This window comes from Panthera tigris, chromosome C1 (assembly GCF_018350195.1).
Source record: "Panthera tigris isolate Pti1 chromosome C1, P.tigris_Pti1_mat1.1, whole genome shotgun sequence".
Classification (NCBI taxonomy): Eukaryota; Metazoa; Chordata; class Mammalia; order Carnivora; family Felidae; genus Panthera; species Panthera tigris.
Genome location: NC_056667.1, coordinates 36455106 through 36478822, shown reverse-complemented (window position 1 = coordinate 36478822; position 23717 = coordinate 36455106). Strand labels below are relative to the sequence as shown.

The window sequence follows — 23717 nt, the reverse complement described above, 5'->3', positions numbered from 1 at the left end:
AGACATACAAGTGGAAATGTACAATAGGTGATGGAAATATGGGTCTAAAACTCAGGTAAGAGATCTTGGCTAAACATTTAGAGATTTGTCAATATAATGAGTGTAGGTAATCACAGAGATAGGAAAACCAGAGTGGAATTTCCAAAGAGAATAGAATTTTAAAGACTAGTAGTCAACAGTGTCAGATACACAGTGTCAGATCAAGAGTTTCTTGTTCTGGCAATTAGGAAGCCAATATTACATTCAAAAGCAAGTTCAAAAGCAGTCTGAAGAGTGAATAGAAGATGAGGAAGTGAAGTTAATCTGTAGGCTTTGGAAAAATGTGACGGTGAACGCATGGAAAGTAACCCAAGGTAGTGGCTACAATAGGACAGAGAGTTAAATGGTGAGAGCTCCCTCAGCATGTTTATAGACTTAGGTAAATAAGAGAGACCTTAATCAACTAAGAAAGAAGGAAAACAATCCAGGGCAGAGCTGGAATGATGAAGCTCAAAGAAGGAAATTATCTTCCTCTGAGATGGGAAGGGAAGAGCAGGTCTAGAGATACAAAAAAGACAGGTAAGAGAACTCAAGCCTGGTAGCCTACATTTTTTTCTGTGAAGCAGAAGACAAGGTCTCTGCAAAAAGAATGAGAGACAGGGTTAGGTAAGAAACTTGAGGGAAGTGGTGAAGGCTTGAAGTGGCTGTTGAAAGAAACGAGATACAGCCCAGCCCAAAATGGAATATGTGAATTTGTGGTAGTGCTAATCTACACCCGCAAATTTTATCTGGTGCAGAACTTGAGAACAGTTGTAGTGATCCAACTGGAGTATTACAGAAAGAGTGACTGAAAGGATGCACAGTAGGAATCAGGCCAAACAAAGAGAAGTGAAGCCAGACTGGGGGAAAGGTGAGGTACTAGGGACATTTAGGCTAAAGCAGATATAGGAGATATGAGAAAACTGGAAGGACAGGAAGTTGAGAATAGAATGATAGTTTTGGGTACTGTGTATAGTTTTGGTATTACTAAAGTTCCAGAGTGTGGCCTTGGAAGTAACTAAATGGGAAGGAGTTGAACTGGTCATTAGAGATGAGGTCAAGGAAACATGGAAGCCGGAGTGCTAGATAACTGCATAGTCCTTGAAGTCAAGATGATAACTGAATTTGGGGAAGAAATGAAGGACTAGACTAGGCTGGTATCCAAAGTCATCAATGAATTAGGAAACTAGCATAGGGTAGATGACAGTGACAAGGAAGAAAAGAGAGTAGTCAAGTCAGAGAACATGAGCTTTAAAAGAGAACTACAGTCTGTATGATTGATCACTGAGAACTTGGGAGAATGCCAATACTACTTCTTAGTCCCAGGGGACACATGGAGTATGAGAAGATTACAAGTCAAGTGCACAGTAGAAATCAAGGTATGAGGGAAAGCAGGTGTCCTGTGAAGAGATGAGGCCACAGGGGAGTTTGTCAACCACTGAACAGGTATCAGGAGGCATAGGTTTTGAAGGAATGGGGTGGAGAGAGGGAGAAAGAACAGAAAAATACAGGGGTCTGGCTAAGCCCATAGATTGGCCACTGCTAGAGGCAGAGGCAAAACAGGTACTGAGAAAAAACCCAAGATGGTCCTAAAGGTCTTTTTCATGACCCACCCCTACTCTGACCACTGTCACCATCCTTACAGACAGCAGGCGATAGATGTAGCAGGTCTTCTTTTGACCATCACGCCAGACCCGGGCCATGGCTTGTTCATCATTAGCCGGGTTCCAGTCAGGGTCAAACATGACCAGTCGGTTTGCTCCAATGAGATTGAGGCCACAACCCCCAGCTTTGCTGCTCAGCATGAAGACAAAGTCAGGGCTCTGGAAAGAAAGGAAGCAGGAGAAAAGAACCTCTTGCAGCCTGAACTGGAATCCTATTCAGTCCAGCCAACAGTTCTCTCTCTCATACATCTGTACTCTTATGCTGTGAGGACCACCAATTTGCCTACCAATTCCCCAGCCCCACCATCACCAACCAGGCTAATTCCACCACACCCACCAAGGGCGGAGGGAGACAGAGAGAGAGAGAGAGAGAGACCCTAAAGCAGAGCACCCATCTAGTTTCTCTATCAACCAGTGATTCTGATGTTACTGCATTGGTAGTATGGAAACAGGGGCTGTACATTTACCAATGGATTGTTGAAGCGCTCTACAATCTTGGCTCGCTTCTTAATGGACATTGTCCCATCCAAGCGGACATACAAGTACCTGAAGGGGAATTCAAACATCAAAACCCAAGAAGGAAGCAGAGGCTTGCTACTGAAGGACTTGAACTAACCAGGCTTGAGGCTACTCATGTAGAGCCTGAGGGCCTAAATTCCCAAAGGGAGAGGCAGGGGACTAAGGGCTAGGACTCTGTCCTCTGGAAGTACCTGAAGGGCCAGGGGCTATTCTGCTTGGAGATGGAGTCAGGATCATCACAGTAAAAGAACATATTTTCTGGGAAGTCCCCCCTGCACCCATTTCTTGCCCATATCCACCAATCAGAACACCTACCATCTACTCTTCCTAGGGGGATGGTAGGGGAGGCACTCCTTTGGCAAACTGATTTGACTCTTCCCTACCTTCGGGCCCGGCAGAGCTTCTCAAAGAGGTCCAATGTCTGAGTGTAATTGGACACCAGCACTACTTTGTCACTGCTGCGGCTTCGGGTCACTGCCAGAATGTAATCAAGGACCAGCATCTTACCTGGGGAAATCATCAACCATTAGCTCCCAACAGGCCATCCCCATGGCCCAGGATTCTTACTTTTGATATCATGCCTTGAGGCAAGGATACATCTAGCACAAAGAGACAATTTCCCACCTTTCCTCCCAGAGGAGCCCAAAGACTGGCTTACCTGATAGCTGGGGCTCTAGAGCCTTGGAGCTATAACCAGGGGGGAATATTTCCAAGGCACCTTCAAAGCCACCCTCCTCTTCCACACACTTGTCATAGATTAGAGCTGGATCTGAAAATAACAACAAAAACAAAACCCAAAATGCCAGCTACAGTGCTTTCCAGTTTCCACTTCGATGCTCATTGGAATCTCCTCTAGAAGCCTACCCAGCAGACCTTCCTCAGCGCCAGACTTACCAGGTCCCAATTCCCAGTTTGCAGTCAGTTCCATCTAGGACCACCTTGCTTACTAGTGTGTTCTCCCAGCAAGAAGGGAACTATACCACAGAGGGCAAGATTTGTTATTTTTCCTCCTGTCCAACATTTTATATGCACAGGTGTGCGTGCATACTCCCATATACTCACAAGTCCCATATACTCCCAAGCATCAAGCATGGGCTGGGCAAAGGGTAAGCAAAATTTTCCAAAGCAAAGGGTCTGGTACGGAGTACAAAATGTAGGGTTCATGCCTTGGGGAGGGCTGGAATCACAGGTGGCCTTTATGAGGACTCTAGACAAGTTTTGGTCAAGGTGGCTGGACCTTACAGGAGCCTAGCCTTCCTTGCTTCCTCTCTCAGGGGACCCCAGGACATGGACCCAACTCACGATTACAAAGCTTCTTTAGCAAGGTGATGGAAGAAAGGGAAGACACACTCATCTTGCCCTCACGCAACTCTTCTGCTGGCTTGGCCTGTCTCAGAAACTTCTTGTATAACTCAGTCTGAAGGGATGTCAGCCTGAAAAAAGGGTAGCTGGGTTAGTGGGAAAGGCTGGACGACACCTCTGCCCTAAGAATACTGTGAGAGCCCAGCCATGCCTCAAGGGCTGAGTTTTTACACACTCTACATCCCTCAGTTGAGTTCAGTACCTACAACAAACCACCTGCTCAATTTTCACAGGCAGATATTTAGAAAGGATATCAGAGGTCCTCCGTATCAGGCACCTGGGGAGAGAAGATAAAAAGGCAAGAGGCTGGTAAAAATGCCCTGCTAACTACTAGAATAAAAGCTACTACCCAAGGAACCCAAAAGACTGTCTCTTTTGTAGAATCAAATGTCAGAGACACATCAGCTCTATGGCAAAGAAATCTTTATCAGGGTCTCAGTCATGGGAACAGAGACTCTTTCGAACAGTCTAGCTTACAGTGACAACTCTTCCTCTTCAAAAGTTTAGCTAGTCTTCAAGAGAAGGCCAAGATCTCCCATTAAGCCTGGTGCTCAGACAGGAGAAGGAAGCTGCAAACCACCAAGTCCTTAGAGGAGTTTCTACTTGCACTTGCCCAAATACCACATAGCCCAAGGTTCAATGAAATTAAGCCCATACCTCCTGGCCGACCAGGAAGGACAGGGATCAGACACCTAAGGAGCAGCTCCTAAGAATATAGTGACTCTCCTTCCTGCCATCGAAAATTGGGAGGGAGAGAGGGCGGGACTCCAGGATATAAATCAAGTGTACTACCTACAACAGGGAATCTAGAATGTACTTGCCTTTTGGATTATGTGGACCCTATGGAAAAGCCCTCTTAGTCTGGGAGCCACACCCATCAGTCAGATCTATTTCTACCTGTCACAGAAGACTATGGGGTCTGAGAAGGGAAACCTGGTGCTTTAGGTCTAAGACTGACTGACAGGAAGCTTCTGAAGTATTAACAATGCTCCAAGGGATATTCTGTTCAGGGAGACCAGCATGAGAGAAGAGCTTCCTCAGCAGGATGCTAAGCAGCCCAAAGCCAGACCACAGGGCCCAGGCCAGGAAGAAAGCAGGAACTTGGCTTGCAAGACCTCTCCATTTATTCAGTGGCTATAGTCAGGGCACAGATCCCACTCCCTTCCCAGCCTCATGGGCCAAAGCACCAAAGGATTGGACTTGGATAGTTTAGTAGGCAATTCTGATGACCTAACTTGGGGGAAAATCCCAAAGAAAGGTGCTGCTGGGGCACCTGGGTGGCTCAGTCGGTTAAGTGTCCAACTCTCGGTCTTGGCCCAGGTCATGATCTCATGGTTCATGAGTCTGAGCCCCGCGTTGGGCTCTGTGCTGACAGTGCAGAACCTGCCTGGGATTCTGTCTCTCCCTCTCTCTCAAAATAAACACTTTAAAAAAAAAAAAAAAGGTGCTACTGCCTAGCCCAGCACCCACCCCGCCATTACCTATTCACAATGCTGGTGAGCTCCCGTAGCCGCTCTTCTCCTAGCTGCCTGTCAGCCTCACTGGCAGCTGCATCTCGACTCTTCAAAATTGGCAACTCAAAATGCTTCTTGAACTCATGGGCAGTTCCTAAGACAAGAGAGAAGGGAAAAATAAAGTACTACATTAAAAAAAAAAAAAAAAGTGGGGGAGTCTCGCTCTTTTACATCCCACTTCTAGCCACTTGCTCTTTTTGCCATGTGTTCCCCTGCACCCCTCCTAGCCAGGCCTCACAAAATTGAAGAAATCAAGGACTTTTTGCTCACAGCCAAATGAAAGGATGCCAAATCTGCCAAGATCAAGAAACGTAAGGGCGCTTGGGTGGCTCAGTCATTAAGCACCTGACTTCAGCTCAGGTCATGATGTCACAGTTTGTGAGTTTGAGTTCTACATTAGGTGAACTCGAGTGCCACTTTGGGTGAGCTCAAACCCTGCTTCTCTCTCTCTCCCTCTCTGCCCCTCATGGGATTCTCTTTCTCAAGGGGAAAAAAAAAAAAAAGGGTGCCTGGATGGCTCAGTTGGTTAAGCTTCCAACTTCAGCTCAGGTCATGATCTCATGGTTCAGGGGTTCAAGCCCTTCATGGGACTCTGTGTGGACAGCTCAGAGCCTGGAGCCTCCTTCAGAGTCCGTGTCTCCCTCTTTGCCCCTCTGGCACTCTCTCAAAAATAAACAAAAAACAAAAAAAAATACTATATCAACTTCCTTCTTAAAAAAATTGAAAACATAAGGAAAACATAAGGATAATGTGAAGGTGAAAGTTTCATGCAGCTTGGTCATCACAAAAAAAAAAAAAAAAAAAAAAAAAAAAAAAAAAAAAAAGGCAGAGAAACTGAAGCAATCCCTACCCCCAGGTCTGGCAGTGAAGGAGCTGAAATGAACCTGGCACACTGATTAGAACTGTATTAAAATTTTTAATTAAAAAAAAAAAACAAAACCAGAATGATTATCCCACTGCCAATAATGACAGACTGCTTTGTTACAGACCACCTTCCTGCCAAGAACAAAGCTGAACAAATTATAGGCAATTTCTGTTTGAATGGATCAGAAAGCTAACCAAAGCAGTGGAGACTTGAAAGGCCAAATAGGTTAAAACTCAAATATATAACTAATTACATTATATATAAATGGACCAAATAATCCAATTAAAAGACCATACAATTGTCAGACCGGGCTTTTTTTTTTTTTAAAGCCCATCTATATGCTGCTCATAAGAGATGAAGTAGCATGTATGATACGTGCTACAATGCAGCTGAAATATTATACTAAGTAAAAGAAATCAACACAAAAGGTAACATATTGTAGAATTCCATTTATATGAACTGTCCAGAATAGACAAATTCATAGAGATAGAAAGAAGATTGGTGGTTGCCAGAGTTTGAGGTTAAGGAGAGACAGGGAATACTTGTTTAATGGGTACAGAGTTTTCTTTTGGCCAGGAATAAAAAGGGCAGGTTATCTCACATATGAGATCTCTAAATGGCCAATAAACATATTAAAAGGTATTCAACTTTATTAAACATCAGGTAAACACAATAAGGTATCACTAAACACCCACTAGAATTACTAAAATTAAAAAAAAAATTGGGGGGGACCCCAAATCTTTAATTTTTCTCCTTGCCTGGTGCAAGGACTCGAGAGACACCTGAGCTTTACAAACAGGAGACAAACGTCAGCCGCCAGGGCCCTCACCGGGTTCAATGCAGGCACGAGGCCCCTCCCCTCAGAGTGCATCACAGACTGGCCCCCATGTGGCCCTGAAGTTCGGCTCATCAGTGCCCTGACAAGTCCATGGTGAGGGCAGGGAGGGCAGAAAAAATTTTTCTTAAGATAAATATTAGTCATGGTATAGAGTAGAGGTGAGCTAACTACAGCCATGGGTCAGCCACATGTTTCTGTAAATAAAGTTTTATTAGAACACAACCATGCCCATTCATTTATACTTTATGGCTGCTTTCATACTACAGTATGAATTGAGTAGTTGTAACAGAGACAGGCCTGCAAACCTAAAATACTACCTATCCCTTTAAGAAAAAATTTACTGACCCCTCGTGTAGAGACACTAGAATTCTCATACACTTCTGGCACACTTCGGAAAGAAAGCCAGAGTATCTACTAGAGCTGAATACATGCATAACACATGAACTAAACACATGCATACCCCAGAAATTCCACTCATAGGACAGAGAATGCATATGTACACAACAGAAATGCATACTATGCTCAGGTAAAGACATGTACAAAAATGTTTACATCATTATTCAAAAGAATAAAAAACTGGAAACTCAACTGTCCAACAGAACAGATAAAGCCTGGTGTATTCATGAAAATGAAATACACAAACAAGAAAACAAACTACTGCACAACATGGATTGATCTCACAAACATAATGAACAAAAAGAAACTAGATGCCAAGGAAGACTGTATTATTCCATTTACAAAAGTTCAAAAATAGGACAAACCAATCTTGAGTCAGAAGAGATTTCTGGGGGAAAAGGTGAGAATAATGATTAGAAGGGGGTGCCGCTGAGATGGCGGCAGTAATTGATCTGATAGTGGTTACACAAATGTGTTCACATGAAAATTCTACTGCTTAGCTGGTTCTTGCCTAAAGCCATCTTCCTGAGCAACAGCAAGCTGAGGTGGCACTAAGACATCCTCCCATAGATATTTAAGCGCAAGAACTGTCCACCTGTGGTTTCCAGAGGCTGGGAGGTGAGGGAGGATGGGACATGGGGAGTTATTATTTAATGGGTAGAGTTTCAGTTCTGAAAGATGAAAAAAGTTCTGGAGATGGATGGTGGTGATATTTGCACAACAATGTAAGTATATTTCAGGACACTGAACTGTACACTAAAAAGTAGTTTAAAACAAAACAAAACAGCCTAAGACAGTCTGTTCTGAGGCCAAAGCTCTCATGAGGCAGCTACAATGCAATGAGCAAAAATGCCTAGGGGTAGTGTTTCCACCCCCAGCTCATAGTGACACCATACTGTGCACAGCCCCTGCTACCTCTGTACTGGAAAAATGGCTACAGTGGTCCTTGCTGAGCTGTTCAGCAGAACCACGGTCTCCCAATGGCTTTGCTACTCCCTGACAAGAGAAGCCTTCCTACAAGAGTGACTAGTGACCCACATGTTATAACTAGCATTCTCTCCTTTCTCCCTTCAGCTAGAGTTATACTCCCAAGGCCAAGGCAAGGCTCCTCTCCAATGTAGCAGACAAGGCTGGAATCTTACCTAGAATGCCCGAATTAACAAAATGTACCAAGCTGAAATACTCAAGGAGATCATTCTGGATGGGGGTCCCAGAGATAAGCACCCGCCGGCTGGTGTTCAAGCTGTCCAGGGCCTGGTAAGTCTGATTCTCAGAGTTCTTAAGTCTGTGTCCCTGCAAGGAAATTAATTCTCATTTAGGCCTGGGCATGATAAGGCATCCCTAATGATAGCAAAGTCTTGTGTAGACAGGAAAAGAGGAAAGAGGAATCAAACATTACAGGTTCTGGCACCTTAGGAACTGGGCAGGGCACAGCAAGAATGAGAACCTACCTGCTTGCTTATGGAGAAATGTCATGTTCAAGAGATAGACCTTCAGTTTCCAGACCACTCGTGTTACATACATCCATAAAAGAACTATTCCCTGGATTATTACCTCACCTCCTTTTCCCTGCCCTAACCTCCAGAGCCCTAGCAGCCTGCCTATCCTCTTCAGAGACATTCAGCCACATTAGTGACCCATGCTTTCAGGGAATCCTCCCTTCCCACTAGCCAAACCAACCCAGAACACCTCCTGAGCCAGATGCTTTCTGGATTGGTTTACAGGCCATGTGTGGGTTGTCAGAGTCCAAGTCCCTCTGGACTTGGCCCAGGCTCCTCCTTCCCGCTCCCTGCAGAATCCTAAGAGCCTCTCTTCCTCCCTTTGTATCTCGTCCCCAATTCGTCACCCATCCTTCATACACACCCTGTTACTTCTCTCTTTTAAGCCCTTTTCAAGGAAGTGGTAAAGGACCCTATCATCTTCCCTCTTTCCCCAAGAACCACATGGGCAAGATCAAGCCTGCGCCTGTTCTATCCACAGTCCCCATTTCAGCCCCAAATGCAACCACCAATGAAAGAATGGACAAACAAGTCAGCATGCTCCCTCTGGATAGCCTTGTACGATGAAATTAAACACAGACCCTCTACTGACCCTCCTGTGTCTAGGATCAAGTCCAAGCTCATTAGTTTAGCACTTCTCAGTAAGACCCCAGCTAACTTCTGTGACAAGTCTTCACAGCTCGTCTTAGTCCAGGAAGCCATAACTCCTCCTCGCTCCTAATGTTGGAGTTCCTTAGGTCTCTTTGCCCATGCCATTCTCTCCTCTGCCCAGAATTCTCTCCCACAGGCAAATTCCTCAATGTCACCTCCGATGCAAAGCCCTCCTCACTGACCCCAAGCTGTTGGTGTCTCCCACTTCCATGCTCCTATGGCACTCTGTACATAATAGCTGTTTACTAAATCTTTTCCAAGTGCCAGGCACTGGACTAATAAGCAGCACTTCCTGTATATTCTCTTCTATAATCCAGATAACAATTAGATGAGTGGGAATTGTAATACCTATTTTAGAGAAAATGAAGTTCAGAAAGGTGAACACACCAAAATCCCACACTGGTAAAAAGTAGCAGAACTAGGGGGTGCCTGGGTGGCTCAGTCGGTGGAGTGTCTGACTTCGGCTCAGGTCATGATCTCGCGGTTCATAAGTTTGAGCCCCACGTCGGGCTCTGTGCTGGCAGCTCGGAGCCTGCAGCCTGCTTCGGATTCTGTGCCCCCTCCCTCTCTGCCCCACCCCTGCTTGTGCTCTCTGTCTTTCAAAAATGAATAAACATAAAAAAAAATTTTTTTAAGGAAGTAGCAGAACTAGGATTTGAACTCAGGTCTGTGTGATTCCAAAATCTGGGCACTGTACTACTCTGCCTCTCGTCTACTGCTACACAGAGTACTAATCATACTCTACTGTATGTACTCAATCTCCTCACCTAGACAGGAACTTCTTAAAACAGAGACCATGTCAGATTTGCCTTTATATAACTTGGTGTACATGACAGAGTCCCCCACAGAGAACTGCTCAGTAAATGTTTGTTAAATGAAAGAATAACCAACGTTGCTATTAAAGAAGAATTAGACATAGAATTTTAATCTTTAAAAACGACTGGATGGGGGCGCCTGGGTGGCTTAGTCGGTTAAGCGGCCGACTTCGGCTCAGGTCATGATCTCGCAGTCCGTGAGTTCGAGCCCCGCGTCGGGCTCTGTGCTGACAGCTCAGAGCCTGGAGCCTGTTTCGGATTCTGTGTCTCCCTCTCTCTGACCCTCCCCCATTCATGTTCCGTCTCTCTCTCTATCTCAAAAATAAAAATAAACGTTAAAAAAAAAAAAAATGACTGGATGTTGTATACCTAAGACTAATACAATGTCATGTCAATTACATTTCAATTAAAATAATTTTTAAGACATCCAAAACAAAAAAATAAAAAATGATTAGAGGCTCCAAGCACTAGTTCTGAAAACAGAAGGCTGAGACTTTGGAGTCAAAGAGGGAAATAAAACTTGAAGCTTGTGAGGAAATTCCCCAAAAGACCCCAGGGAAGGGCACCTGGGTGGCTCAGTCAGTTAAACATTCAACTTTGGCTTATGTCATGATCTTGCGGTTCTTGGGTTCAAGCCCCACGTAGGGCTCTGTGCTGACAGCTCAGAGCCTGGAGCCTGCGTTAGATTCTTGTCTCCCTCTCTCTCTGCCCTTCTCCTGCTTGTGCTCTGTCTCTCTCTCTCTCAAAAATAAACATTAAAAAAAAATTTTTTTTAACAAACAGAAAAACCCAAAAAATACCCTAGGGAAATAGGGGTCAACAATTGGGTCCCTCTAAACTGAAGCTCCCTGAGGGCAGATATCAATGGGATTCCCAGGGCCTGATGCATGACAGGCACTTAATAAATAATCCAACAAATGAACTGGGCTGACACACTATCCCTGTGGGTCTCTGTGGAAGTGAAAGCCAATACCAGCTCCCTATGGGAACACCCCAGCTCCAGACCCAGCTCCTCCCACCATCACCCACAGATTTAAAACCCAAACTCTCTGGGTTGCCTGGCTGGCTCAGTCAGAAGAGTATGCTACTCTTGATCTCAGAGTCCTCAGTTTGAGCTCCCGTGTTAGAGATTGCTTAAAAATAAAATTTTAAAAAAATAATAAAAATAAGACCCAAACTCTGGCATCTCAGCAAATCAAATATTTGGCCAGATGAAAAGCTGTCAGAGCTCTTATTAATAAGCTGCTGCTGAATTTCTATTCTGGCAGAGTTCTCCGTTTATCCTTTTTAAAGACAAAAGGGCCAGTCTTTCCATACCTAAGCCAAGCTTCCTATACCACGTTTTGGATTATATCCAAGGCAGTAAGGGATAAGAGCCCGGTCTTAAAACCCCAGGCCTGAATTCAAGTCCCAGCTCACTAGGTCCTCACAGGGGAAACCCTAGGCAAGTCACTGCACTCCTAACCTCCAAAACGGAGATGACAATGATGTCAATCCCTCACCTATTCATACACTTTCCAAAATGCTTCCATAGATCTCTCTTGATCAGGATCGTGTCCCTTTCAGGTATACCCTGTGCCATCCACTGTACAGAAGTCACTGAGTCTCTGAGCAGTCTCTTCTGCATTGTGCTTACAAGTGGCAACACCAAGGCTGACCCCATGTCTTCTGACTTGCCCTGCCTAGCTCAGGTTACTGTGAGGGATCAAAGATTTTGTACACAGAGTTATTACGCAGCACTTCTGTGTTCCAGAAAGACCCATCAGCTAGAAGGAAGTTGTGGGTATGAACAGGACAAACTCCTCCTAGAGTAGGCAGTCTTCCAGGACTGGCTTCCTCAGGTCTCTGACAATTGACAAACTGCTGACAAATAAAAGGTAGATGAGTAAAAAGGCAGGCCAGGATGCTAAGTGTGACAAGCAGCAGCCTGGTCCCTTCTGCCCTGCAGAGTCAGCTCAGAAAACAAGAGAGAATGAGAAAGAAAAGAAACACTACAGAGCAGAATAAAATCCAGATGGGCTAGGACCCTGAGCTTCATAGGGTTTATCACACATATACCCTACCTCAACCTCCTATATCCTTTACTCTTACAAGAACAGCCCATCAAGGTATCAGAAGTTGGCACACTTGCCCAACAATGACTAACTCTTTATTAAGGAAAAAGCCTAATTGGGAAAGAGCTTATAAGTAGCAAGCATGGCATCCCAAAAGTAAGACTTTCTTCTCTGTCCTGTCCCAAAAGTCCCTCGGATACTGAGCTAATAACCTACAATTCCCAGAGCACAGTCAAGCTTCCCAATCAGTTGACAAATGGGGGCCAAGTCTTTCAGCCACATCTCCACTAAAGACCCAGGGGTGTGCAAGGTGGCCTTAATTCTTCCCAAGAGGTACAAATAATGGTAGCAGCCTCAGGGTAGCCAAGCACCCTGAAAACCTGGAAAATTCATATTTTAAGTTTATTTATTTTGAGAGAGACCTTGAAAGCGCGAGCAGGGGGGAGGGGCAGAGAGAGGGAGAGAGAGAATCTTAAGCAGGCTCTGCACTGTCAGCGCAGAGCCCAACGTGGGGCTCAAACCCACAAACCATGAGATCATGACCTGAGCGGAAACCAAGAGTTGGACTCTTAACTGAATGAGCTACCCAGGTGCCCCTGGAAAATTCTTTATACTGGGAAGCTCCCACCACCCTCATTCCTTTCTAAGTAGTAGCATCATTACCACCATTCATGCATAGTGGTGGAAAAGGCTAGTAACTACTGCCGTATTTCCCTCTGTCCCAGCGAGTCAATACGGACCGGTGTAAGGTGTATGGACTGTCCACACTGGACTTTCCTACCTCTGTGCTTCTGTTCATATGCATTCCCCCAGCCTAGAATAAAAAACAGAGTTCTATGACCTTTACCAAAGTCTTAGGACATACCAGGCACTTGGTAAGAGCTTTCCCTCATTTACCTCATTTAACCCTCACAATAACCCATGAAACAAATATTATAAGCCCATTTTACTGACGTGAAAATAGAGGCTCGGGTGGTTAAGTAACTTGTCCGACGTCATTTTACTGGTAAGCAGAAGAGCTAGAATTTGAAAACAAGTCTGACTCTTGGGGTGCCTGGATGGCTCAGCCGGTTAAGTGTCTGACTTTGGCTCAGGTCATGATCTCACAGCTTGTGGGCTGGAGCCCCACATCAGACTCTGTGCTGACCCCTCAGAGTCTGGAGCCCACTTCAGATTCTGTGTCTCCCTCTCTCTCTCTGCCCCTCCCCCACTCACACTCCATGTCTCTCTCTCTCTCAAAAATAAATATTAAAAAACAAACAAACAAACAAACAAAACTAGTCTGACTCCAGAACCTGTTCCCTTAAACACTTACAGTCTGTCTCCACCTATCCAAATCCCTCTCATCCTTCAAAGTCCTTCTTCAGTCTAAGAATACTGACTGGAAGCAATCAAACAGCCCACAGTACCTCACCCTCCTCAAGTTCCAAGCACTGCTTAATCCCTTTTGGCAGGCTGGTATCAAAGGCTCTCCCTCGCACTTGCGTCCTCTAAGGCAACAAGCTCTGTCCTTAATATTCCCTGGTGACTGGCACAGCCTTTGGATGGCAGTTATTAGGAGATTTCAACACTTCCTCCTACCACCCAGACTGCTGAGAGGCAAGTACCTCATCACAGATGACCAGTCCAACACTCCCTTTCTGGAGGATTCCAACATGAAGGCGGAATGTCTCATAGGAAATGATAAGGATGGGAGAAGGCACTCGGGCTCCACGCTGGTTCATGAATCCTTCTACAACAGAAAACAGGTCAAGGGAACAAATCTTAGAATACCTTAAACAAAAAAAGTTTCACGGTTCTTTAATTTAGCCTGAAACTACTTCAATTATTTTCCATGGAATTCTCTTCCACCCCCTCAGTGCCCTCAACCTGCTGGCCATCAGTGAGCATACACACAAGAAGCGAGCAAGCTCTATGGAAGAGTTAGGCTCCATACCCAGTTTTTGGTCTATCTCGTCCTTAGAGCCTCCATCAATGGCCAGAGGTTGGATCCTCCCTGCAAGCCATTTCCCAACTTCATTGTACCAGTTCTTCACTAGGCTGGAGGGTGACACCACCACTGCCTTGTCAATTTCCGGTTTGCACTCTGGACTCTGGCGCAAAAGCGTCCACATCAACGTGATGCACTGCAGCGTCTTGCCCAGACCCATCTCATCAGCCATGATACAGCCGTGGCTGCCAGGGATGCGCCGACTGGTGACACACTCCCACAGAAACTTTACTCCCTGGGGAACAACAGCATTCAGGCCACTTTGATCCACACTGCTGCAGCCCCAGGGATGACAGCCTCCCATCCCATACCTCTTTACCCCAGCTCCCCTTACCTCTCTCTGATGGGGCCGTAAGACCTTACTGAGAATGGGATCAACAACCACATGGACAGGGAGTTTTTCCCTGAGAAAACACAGCAAAGAAAATATAGTGCTCAGACATGTGCAAGGCCACACCCTCAGGAAGTTGTGTCCTGCTGATCCAGAGGCCAGAGGCAGCTGCCTAAGAGAAGACCTTCTTAGCCTGATAATCAAACCATAGCAAAATTTTGCTCCAGGAGTTAGAAGGTGAGGAGAGGGCCCCCTGTGTCATCAATCCCTCCTGCTCCCTTGAGCAAGCTTGGCAGGAAGGGTGAGGAACCCCCACCAACTGGACATGCCCACAAGCTCTTCCCCACACACTCTCCTTCCCCACCTACCCACTCTCTAGATGATGCAGTGGTCATGACAGCACTCTGAAAGCATGCCAATCCCAAGGGGGAAAAAAAAAAGTCATACCAAAATTCCCTCTGCCCTCCCAGGTATGTGCACTTAACAGAAAACCAAACCTGTTCAAGAAATACCAATGCACATACTTGTCAAGCTTCAGCTGGTCGTGGGCGCTCAGAGGGGGAGGCTCATACAGAACTAAGGCACCTTCTTCCAAGGGGTCATGGAGGGCCCGGCGGACCCCAGCCCTTTTGAGGCCCAATGCACGAGAGCCCAGAGGACCTAGAAACCAACAATCTGTCACCTGGGGCTCTATATTGAGATCAGCACGCCTAGCTTAAATACTTATCTTTCATATGACCTTTAAGCTTGCATATGACCTTCTCTCTCCCAGAACCTCTCCAAACCCAGCGGGGCACCTCTACCTAACCATTATCCCAACCTGCTTCAGATCAGTTTTTCCCCATTTTGTTTCTTCCATTTAACTATAAACTTCTGGAGGGTTGGGTCTTGTTCATCTCAAGTCAATCCTAGAAAGGTGTGGAACCCAAAGGGCCTTTCAAGATGGAGGGCTCTTGAAAGTTGGCCTCCTCCCTCTCCAGTCCCAGTTTTAGCACAATAATATGCTCTACAAAGGTCAGGGAAAACGCTGTAGAACCCAGGTCTCAGACACAGCCAACCTCAGACACAAGATGCTACTGAAATTACTCAGACTGAATGAAGCCTGGGCCCGTCAACCACCTGGGCCCACCAGGAGATTCCTGAGCACAGGCACATCCCCACCAAGGAGATGAGGGGCAGTCAGGTGTGGCAGCCCTTGCTCAAACTATCAAATACAGCCTTCATGCAAGCCTCTGTAGCCATTCCATACACAGACACCACTGGGCTGGCATCTTCAATTCCAAAGTAAGCATGTATTACAGAAGGAGAGGTTTTCCTCTATTCATTTCATCATACATTTGCACATGATTGATTCAAAAGACAGAAAAGTCTCTATTTTTACCTTGATAATTTGGAATGGGAATTTTAAAAGGTTTTGACAAAATGCTTCGAATAAAGGCTTCCTAAAAAGAAAAAGAAACAGGGATTCAGGACTGATTGGTGAGGTTTGGGGATAATATTTCTACAAATGCAGTCTAAAATTTAAAGATAATAAATACATTCAGAGTATTATATTTTGATTACATCTCACTCAGATGCATTTAGAACATAAGGAGGGGCATATTAGTTAAGCGTCTGACTTTTTTAATGCTTATTTATTTTGAGAGACAGTGCACATGGGGAAAGGGCAGAGAGAGAGACACAGAATCCAAAGCAGGCTCCAGGCTCTGAGTTGTCAGCAGAGAGCCTGATGCGGGCTGGAACTCAAGGACCAGGAGATCATGACCTAAGCTGAAGTCTGAAGCTTAACCAACTGAGCCACCTAGGCACCTGAGCACCTAAGCGTCCGACTCTGGATTTCGGCTCAAGTCATGATCTCATGGTCCATAAGACTGAGCTCCCCCACCCCACCCTACCCCTGGTCAGCACAGGGCCTGCTTGGGATTTTCTGTCTGTCTCTACCCAGATTACATGCATGTGTTCTCTCTCAAAATAAATAAAAACTTAAAAGAAAAAAAAAAACATAAGGACATGTGTTCCTTATTAGGTTATTAGGTTTTATACAACAGCTTTCATCTTTGAGGCTTTACATAAGATTCCACAAATACTCAGGGAGAGGAGAGTGCCACTGGAAAGTAACCAACCTCAATCAACCACAAGGCTTAGACCCATCCGCTCATGAAAGGCCATGTCAGTGAGGACAATTAAATATTCCCTAGGGTGCAGCACCTTAAGGAGAAAATACCAGAGGGGTGCCTGGGTGGCTCAGTTGGTTAAGCATCCAACTCTTGGTTTAGGCTGAGGTGGTGATCTCACAGTTCATGAGTTCAAGACCCACGTCAGGCTGGGGCAGGAGAGAAGGTAGGGGAGTCCATAGCACCAGCCCCTGAGCCAACTCTGACAACTCCCATTAAAGTTCTGGGGTTGGTGGGTGTGGGTGTAGGTGTGGGTGTGTGTGTGTGTAATGTCCCTGAGCCCTCTGGGGAATTACAATGGCCTGTGAACCTCAACAAAACAAGAGCTAAAACCCAAGATAGCAAAGAGAAAAAACAGAACCCCTCACAGTAGTTTTAATGGGTAATACATTAGTGGAAAAAGAAATAATGAAAAATACTCCCTTCAAACAAAAAGGTTTAATAGGGAAAAAAGCACACCTGTCTTGCCCTGAAATTTTTTACCTTTTTATTCTGACCCAATGCTATACTGATCATAAATTTCTAGAAACTCAGTGTACTTTAAATAGGAAAAATGTAATGAACACATTTGACAATCTACTGGAAGATAGAAAAAGAATGTGGAGAACTGAACTTCATCACATTAAATAACATGACAAGGGAAGGTTGGAGGAAGGCCCAAATTCTCTGTTAATTGCATATTTCTTTGCAGCTGAATAAAATCTTTTATTGACTATAATAAGCATATTGACTATGCTTATTATAATTATGAATAGCAATGATAATGAGAAACATATATGAACAATGCTATCAAAAAGTTACTCTTCAAAGGAGAGGAAAAGAAGGGAGATGGACTCTCCTTTCTAATTTAGCTTCAATTCTAAAACTGAATTTTTTCAAAGATTTTTAAAAAATTATTTATTTTTTTTTTTACATTTATTTTTGAGAGCCAGAGTGCAAGCAGGGGAGGGGCAGAGAGAGAAGGAGAGACACAGAATCCAAAGCAGGCTCTAGGCTCTGAGCTGTCAGCACAGAACCTAACATGGGGCTTGAACCCACAAACTGCGAGACCGTGACCTGAGTCGAAGTTGGATGCTTAACCAACTGAGCCACCCAGACTCCCCTAAGATTTTTTTTAAGTCCCACATTGGGTGAGCTCAAGCCCCGCTTCGGGTGAGCATGAGCCCCACTTTGGGTGAGCACAAGCCCTGCTTCTCTCCCTCTCTCTGCCCCTTGTGGGATTCTCTCTTTCCGCCCCTCACTCACTTGCACCTCCCCCTAAGAAGAAATGACATGACATGACATGTTCAATACAGAAGGCTAGATTTGAGGCTCAGGGTAGCCAAAAACTTATGCACAGATTTGAAAAGCAAGACTTTCAATAAAACCCAGTAACCATAGAGTCCGCAGGGAGAACTGCAAGTTTGTACAACTAGCATGAGCATCCCTGGTCAAAAACACGAGGGCACAGCCTGTAAGACTTGCAATGGCCTGCTTCAGAAAATCTGGTCTGGTAAGACTGACAGAGGCAGGGGAGAGAGCATGCTCTCACTTTGTTTAGTTACTGAAAATTCATACCATCCCTTCCTTCTGATAGAAAAGGAAGAGTATCCCTCCTTCCCACCAAGGTCAAAGCTTCCCTCTTCCAGAGAGATTCACTCAATCAGTTCTGCTAGATCTTTCCTGTATCTCAGCCTCTCCCTCTCTACTACCACTTTCCCACCAGCGTTCAAAACATGCTTAACTATCTTAAAAACAAAAATTCCTTTGACCTCTTATCTCCTCCCTTTCAAACTGCTACAAATTGTCTGCCTCCCTTTTCTAATCTTCCACTCTTCGTATCTTCTGCCATTTCTACTCCTCTGAAATGACTGGCCAAGATCACCAATGGCCTACATGACCTTAATTCCAGTGGACATGTCCCTATCCTTATGTTGGTAGAAGACAAAGCTGGCCACTCCTTCTTCTCAAATATTCTCTGCCTTTGAATTCCATGACACCACTCTCCTACTATTCTGACCTCTAGGTCAGGACCTAAAACCTCATGCTCAGCCCCCTAATGAGCTCTTCTTTCTCTGCTTAACCCCCTTAAAAGTCAGTGTTTCTCAGGGCTCAGGGTTTGTCTCTCAGCTCCTGAATGCACACTCACTGTGACACTCCAATACACTTTGGAGGTGTCAAATATCATCTCTATGCTAAGGATCCCAAATCTATTCCCAGTCCCCAGCTTCCTCTTAGGCTCCACACCTACCTATACTTGCAACTATCCCCAAACCTAGATATCTTATCAGACTTCAAAACACATCACATCTAAGTGCTCATCCCCAGGGCTGCACTGTAAGATTTTTCTGGGCCTGAGGCACTTTTGCCTTTAGAACACACCTAGAACACTCCCCACTCTCTTCACCTGGCTGACTCCTCATATCCTTGAGGACTCAACCTAATCGTCCTACCCCTCAGATTCAAGTCTTCACCAACCTCCAGGTGGTTAGACGCCTGTTGTATACTCCCACTACACCTGCACTTATGTCATATGCTTACATAGGACAACTTGAATGAATCCTGAATGAAGAGTCCCATAGGAAGGGAAGGAAAAATAAGATTAAAACAGACAGGGAGGCAAACCATAAGAGACTCTTAAAACTAGAGAACTGAGGGTTGCTGGCTGGGTGCTGGGTGGGGGGATGGACTAAATGGGTGATGGGCATTAAAGAGGGCACTTTTTGGGACGAGCACTGGGTTGTTGCATGTAAGTGATGAATCACTAAATTCTACTCCTGAAACCAATACTATACGTTAACTAACTTGAATCTAAATTAAAAAAAAATATTTTAAAATTTTTAAAAATTAAAAGAAAAAAAAAAAGTCCCAGAGAACTACACACCATTTTTAACGGCTCAGTAAACCATTAAACAATGTATTATTTAGTGAATTATATACACATAACTATCACAAAAGCAAGGGATGATGAAGATAATTCAGGATAGGGGTTACCTCTCAGGATGGGAAAAGGGATTATGACTTTGATGTTTTAGTGCAGGATGGCGGGTTCACAGGTGTTTTTTATCTCACATGTTATATGCATATTCCTTTGTATTTATCAAGTATTACATAAAAATGTTTTAAAATGTTTGCTGAACACACAAATAACTAATGTCCACTATATATTCCCATTTTTCCTCCAAAACGTCCCTGTAAAGGAAAAACACACTCCCGTATGTCTCCCCCATTCTACCACAGTACTTCACTTGACACCAGATGTGTTTTCTATATACAAGAAATTATTCAGCACCACCTGGGTGTCCTATAATTTAACTCATTTCTGACACTACCTACCTGGAGACAGCATCAGATCCCACATGTTAGGGCTCAGTCTCACAAGCCTGCCTCTCCCCACCACTTTAGACACCAATCTGAAACCCAGGTTGCTCCCTGTGCTTCTGACCAACAAGCTCTAGATCAGAGGGTCCCAGCCCCCTCCTGGGGTTTAATTCATTTTCTAGAGTGGCTCACAGAACTCAGGAACTAAGTTTACCCATTAGATTACCAGTTTATCACAAAGGCTATTAAAGGACATGAACAGGGGCGTCTGGGTGGCTCAGTTGGTTAAGCATCCAACTTCCGCTCAGGTCATGGTCTCATGGTTCAGTTCGTGAGTTTGAGCCCCGAGATGAGCTCTGTGCTGACAGCTCAGAGCCTGGAGCCTGCTTTGGATTCTGTGTCTCCCTCTCTCTCTCTGCCCCTCCACGGCTCGCGTGAGCACACTCTCTCAAAAATAAGCAAACATTAAAAAAAATGTTTTTAATAAAATAAAGGATATGAACAGCCAGAAGATATAGAGCAAGGTCTGGAAGGGTCCTGCGCACAGGAGCTTCTGTCCCTCTGGAGTTTGGGATGTGCCACTTCCTGGCACATGGATGAGTTCCTGTTCACCTATTTGTAAGCTCTCCAAACCATGACCATTTGGGGTTTTATGGAGGCTTCATTACATAGGCATGACTGATTAAACATTGGCCACTGGTGGGTTGGTTCCCCTAGCAAGCAGCCATCAAGGTTAGGCACTTTACAAATGAAATCTCATTAACATAAACTCAGGTGTAGCTGAAAGGGTTTTTTATGAATAATAAAAGACACCTTTATTACTTATTCACTTAAGAAATTCCAAACATTTTTGGAAGTCCAGGCCAGAGCTCAATACAACAGTCCTCAGAAAGTTTGGTGGAAAAAGCTTTGGTGAAACTAAGCAGCTCTGACTACTCTGCAACTGTAATTTGGGACACATTATTTAATCCCTCTGAGACTGTTTCCTCATCTTAAAAAATGAGTTACATGAGATAATGTCCAGAACCTGTCATAGTAAAGATTACATTTGATTTTACTATAGGAAACACGTGAAACCTGTAAGTTAGGCTGAGTGAGAGACTAAGCTGGCATGGGGATCGTGGTTCCAATACCCTGCCATGGCCTTCCCTTTCCTCAGGATTCTGAGCCACCTGAGATCTGGTGCCCAAATAGCTCTAAACAAGGGGAGATTCCAAGTCAGGAACATATCTCAGAAGGCAAAAGGCCAGGACTCTTCCAGGCCCTCGAGGCTGTGGGTGGACCCACAGTAGAAGCCTCCCTAGACAAAGCAAGAAAGGTGCCCCCACAGGGCACACACATTTACCAGCAGGTAGCAATTCTGACTTACATGTTGACTACTGTCCAGACTGGGTGGTCGATTCGTTAGTTGAGTCAAAGGTTTCCGAAAAGGCGACAGGAAACACTCTTTGCTCTGGGTCCCACTGTTGGATTTCTGTTTCTTGGGAGTCTAGAAGAGTATTGGGAAAGGTGAAATCTGGAAGACCACAGAGTTTACCAAAATGACAACTACATTTAACACACTTATTAAATGCCAGGCACTGTGCTAAACTCTTTACATGTATTATCGTGTATCATCTTCACAGTAATCCTATGATAAATATTTATTATACTCATTTAGCAGGTGAGAAAACCTTAGGTTAATGAGGTTACAGAACTTGTCCAATCTGAAGGAGGGTACTGGATGAAGTGAATGAAGTGAGCCAGTCAGCCCACACCAAGGCAGTGAGGACACTAGCACTGAAAGCATTTTTTAGTAGCAACCAGCCGCAAACATTTATGACCCAGCTGCAACGAAGTGCCGCCCCAAATTCAAGTCTGAGACCCATGTGAGTAACAAGGGGCAGCCTTGTCCCTCACAGGTAGAGGAGCCTCCTACACACCAGCAATGGTGCAACTACAGAGCAAGACCCCATGGAACTATCAGGCAAGCCTGTAGCAGCTTGCCAAAAGTACTTGAACTTTCAATGATCCTACGAGACACACCTGAAACAAACACCGGGTCTCTTCCCCTCTCACATACAGCCCCTGCCCAAAATTGTCTTCTAGACCTTCCTTAGCTAATCCCTTCCTCCAAAGTTCCAGTGGCCAAGCCCTTCTTTAACTCCTCTCTATCTCTGAAATACATGCTACATTATCCTGTTGATTTTTATTTATATAGGTCCTGCCCACAGCCAACCCCAGAAAGCCTCAAAAGCAGGCAACAGAGCACAGGACCCAGATCAAAATCAAACTGTACTTGAGTATTAGGAGGGACCAGAAGGGCACCACTCCTCTGATCTAAGCCCTAGTGAGCTCAGGACCCTAAGGCAGGCCCTATAGTATTCTACTATTCTGTGATATTGGGCAGGGGACAAAGAGGAAAAAAAGCAGGCAGCTAGTTGCTATTGGGGAGCCATTTTTTCCCCCAAGGAAGCCAAAAGGCCCAACCCAAGCCCAACTCTTTGGCTTTGAGATATCCTTTTCTATCAGAAAATTTGAGGCTATGTTAGCTTTTAGTAAGCACCTTGAGAACAAAGATTTTATCTTGTTCAATGCCTCATGATGCAAAGTAAGCACTCATTAAAAGTTTACCAAAGAGGTTTCTGGAGGTGACCAGCTTCATTCCGTGTAACCCCAGAAACCAAGTCCAGGATTCCTTTCTGTCCAAAGAGTCCTGCATCCCACCTGTCCTATACCCCTGTGGGGTAGAGTACTCACCACTGTCCTAGGCTGCCAATCTTCCTCATCACCAGGTCTGCCTTCCGGTTTTCTCTTGGCCAACTGGCTAGGAGCTAAGCTCTTCCTCTGTAAGGGGAAAATGCAAACTGAGCATCTCCAGAGATCCTGCAGCCTGAGTCCACTAGACCCAGACACAAGGCTCCCCACAGTCTCCCTTATGCCCATACTTACCATCCTGGGCTCAGGATCATAAAATGTCAAGTACCCATCAGCCAAATATCAAAGGCACCCAACAGCTGAGAATGCAGAAGCAGGGCGGATTAAAGCGGGCTGCTGTATTATTGAAAGCATGAGCTAATTAAAGAGGGCGTGTGGATGGAGGGAATCCAGCCAGGGGCTGGAGTTTGAGCCCAGACTGTGAGAGTGTCGGTCGCCAGTTAGCCAAGGCGGGAGAGCAGGCCAAAGAGGAAGTATCCAAGGAAAGGTGAGCAAAAGTCTGGGATAGAGGGAGGAGGCAGATGGAGTGCCAGATTCGGCAGAGTCGGGATAATGGTCCAAGCGGACGTGATGGCAGGCAGTAGTTGAGGGGGAAAAGTAATCACAGGCCAGGGGAAAGGGGCTGGGGTGAAAAGCTGAGGCCTGGGGAGGGCTAGGCGCTCGAGTGCGGAGGGGTTTTTCCCAGGTCTGGAGCGCGGCAGCCAGGCCAGGACTAGGGGAGGTCGAGCAGGGGTCCAGGCAGAACAAGTAAAACACCCAGGCTTGGGAGGGGAATCCCAGGAAGAGCTGGAAAGAGCCGCAGAAGTAAATCCGGGCCCAGGGAGTCCGGCTTAACTTTCCTCTTCGCAAAGCGCGCGTTAACAGCCACCGGGACTCTCCGGACGCGCCAGGCCCAGTGAATCGAACCTCCCGCGGTGCTGCCGCCGCATCACCCATTGGCTGCGTTCGAGGAGTTCGGCGCTCGCGGCCCCAGGAAGGGGGTGGGCCTAGTGCTGTGGTCACCGATGGGCCGAGACTCCTCCGGAGAGCC

The 23717-nt window shown here is 45.4% G+C and overlaps 1 protein-coding gene and 1 pseudogene across 3 annotated transcripts in view; one reads left to right on the top strand and one right to left on the bottom strand.

Moving 5' to 3' along the window:
- Positions 1-23717, bottom strand: part of RAD54L (RAD54 like) — a 25392-nt gene extending 1675 nt beyond the window's left edge. Inside the window, exons 1-16 of one of the 3 annotated variants that reach the window (XM_007077258.3) lie at positions 22922-23717; positions 22730-22816; positions 21360-21479; positions 15898-15958; positions 15041-15176; positions 14520-14589; positions 14132-14420; positions 13803-13927; positions 8319-8469; positions 5045-5171; positions 3766-3840; positions 3504-3634; positions 2860-2970; positions 2585-2708; positions 2150-2228; positions 1662-1841 (exon numbers count right to left, since the gene is read on the bottom strand). In XM_007077258.3, coding sequence (XP_007077320.1) covers positions 1662-1841; positions 2150-2228; positions 2585-2708; positions 2860-2970; positions 3504-3634; positions 3766-3840; positions 5045-5171; positions 8319-8469; positions 13803-13927; positions 14132-14420; positions 14520-14589; positions 15041-15176; positions 15898-15958; positions 21360-21479; positions 22730-22816; positions 22922-22924 — 1869 coding nt within the window. In that variant the 5' untranslated portion in view covers positions 22925-23717. Of the gene's footprint in view, positions 1-1661; positions 1842-2149; positions 2229-2584; positions 2709-2859; positions 2971-3503; positions 3635-3765; positions 3841-5044; positions 5172-8318; positions 8470-13802; positions 13928-14131; positions 14421-14519; positions 14590-15040; positions 15177-15897; positions 15959-21359; positions 21480-22729; positions 22817-22921 lie in introns of those variants that run through there. The other 2 variants (XM_042996989.1, XM_042996990.1) reach the window with 2 other exon arrangements.
- Positions 5280-6125, top strand: LOC122241239 (annotated as a pseudogene).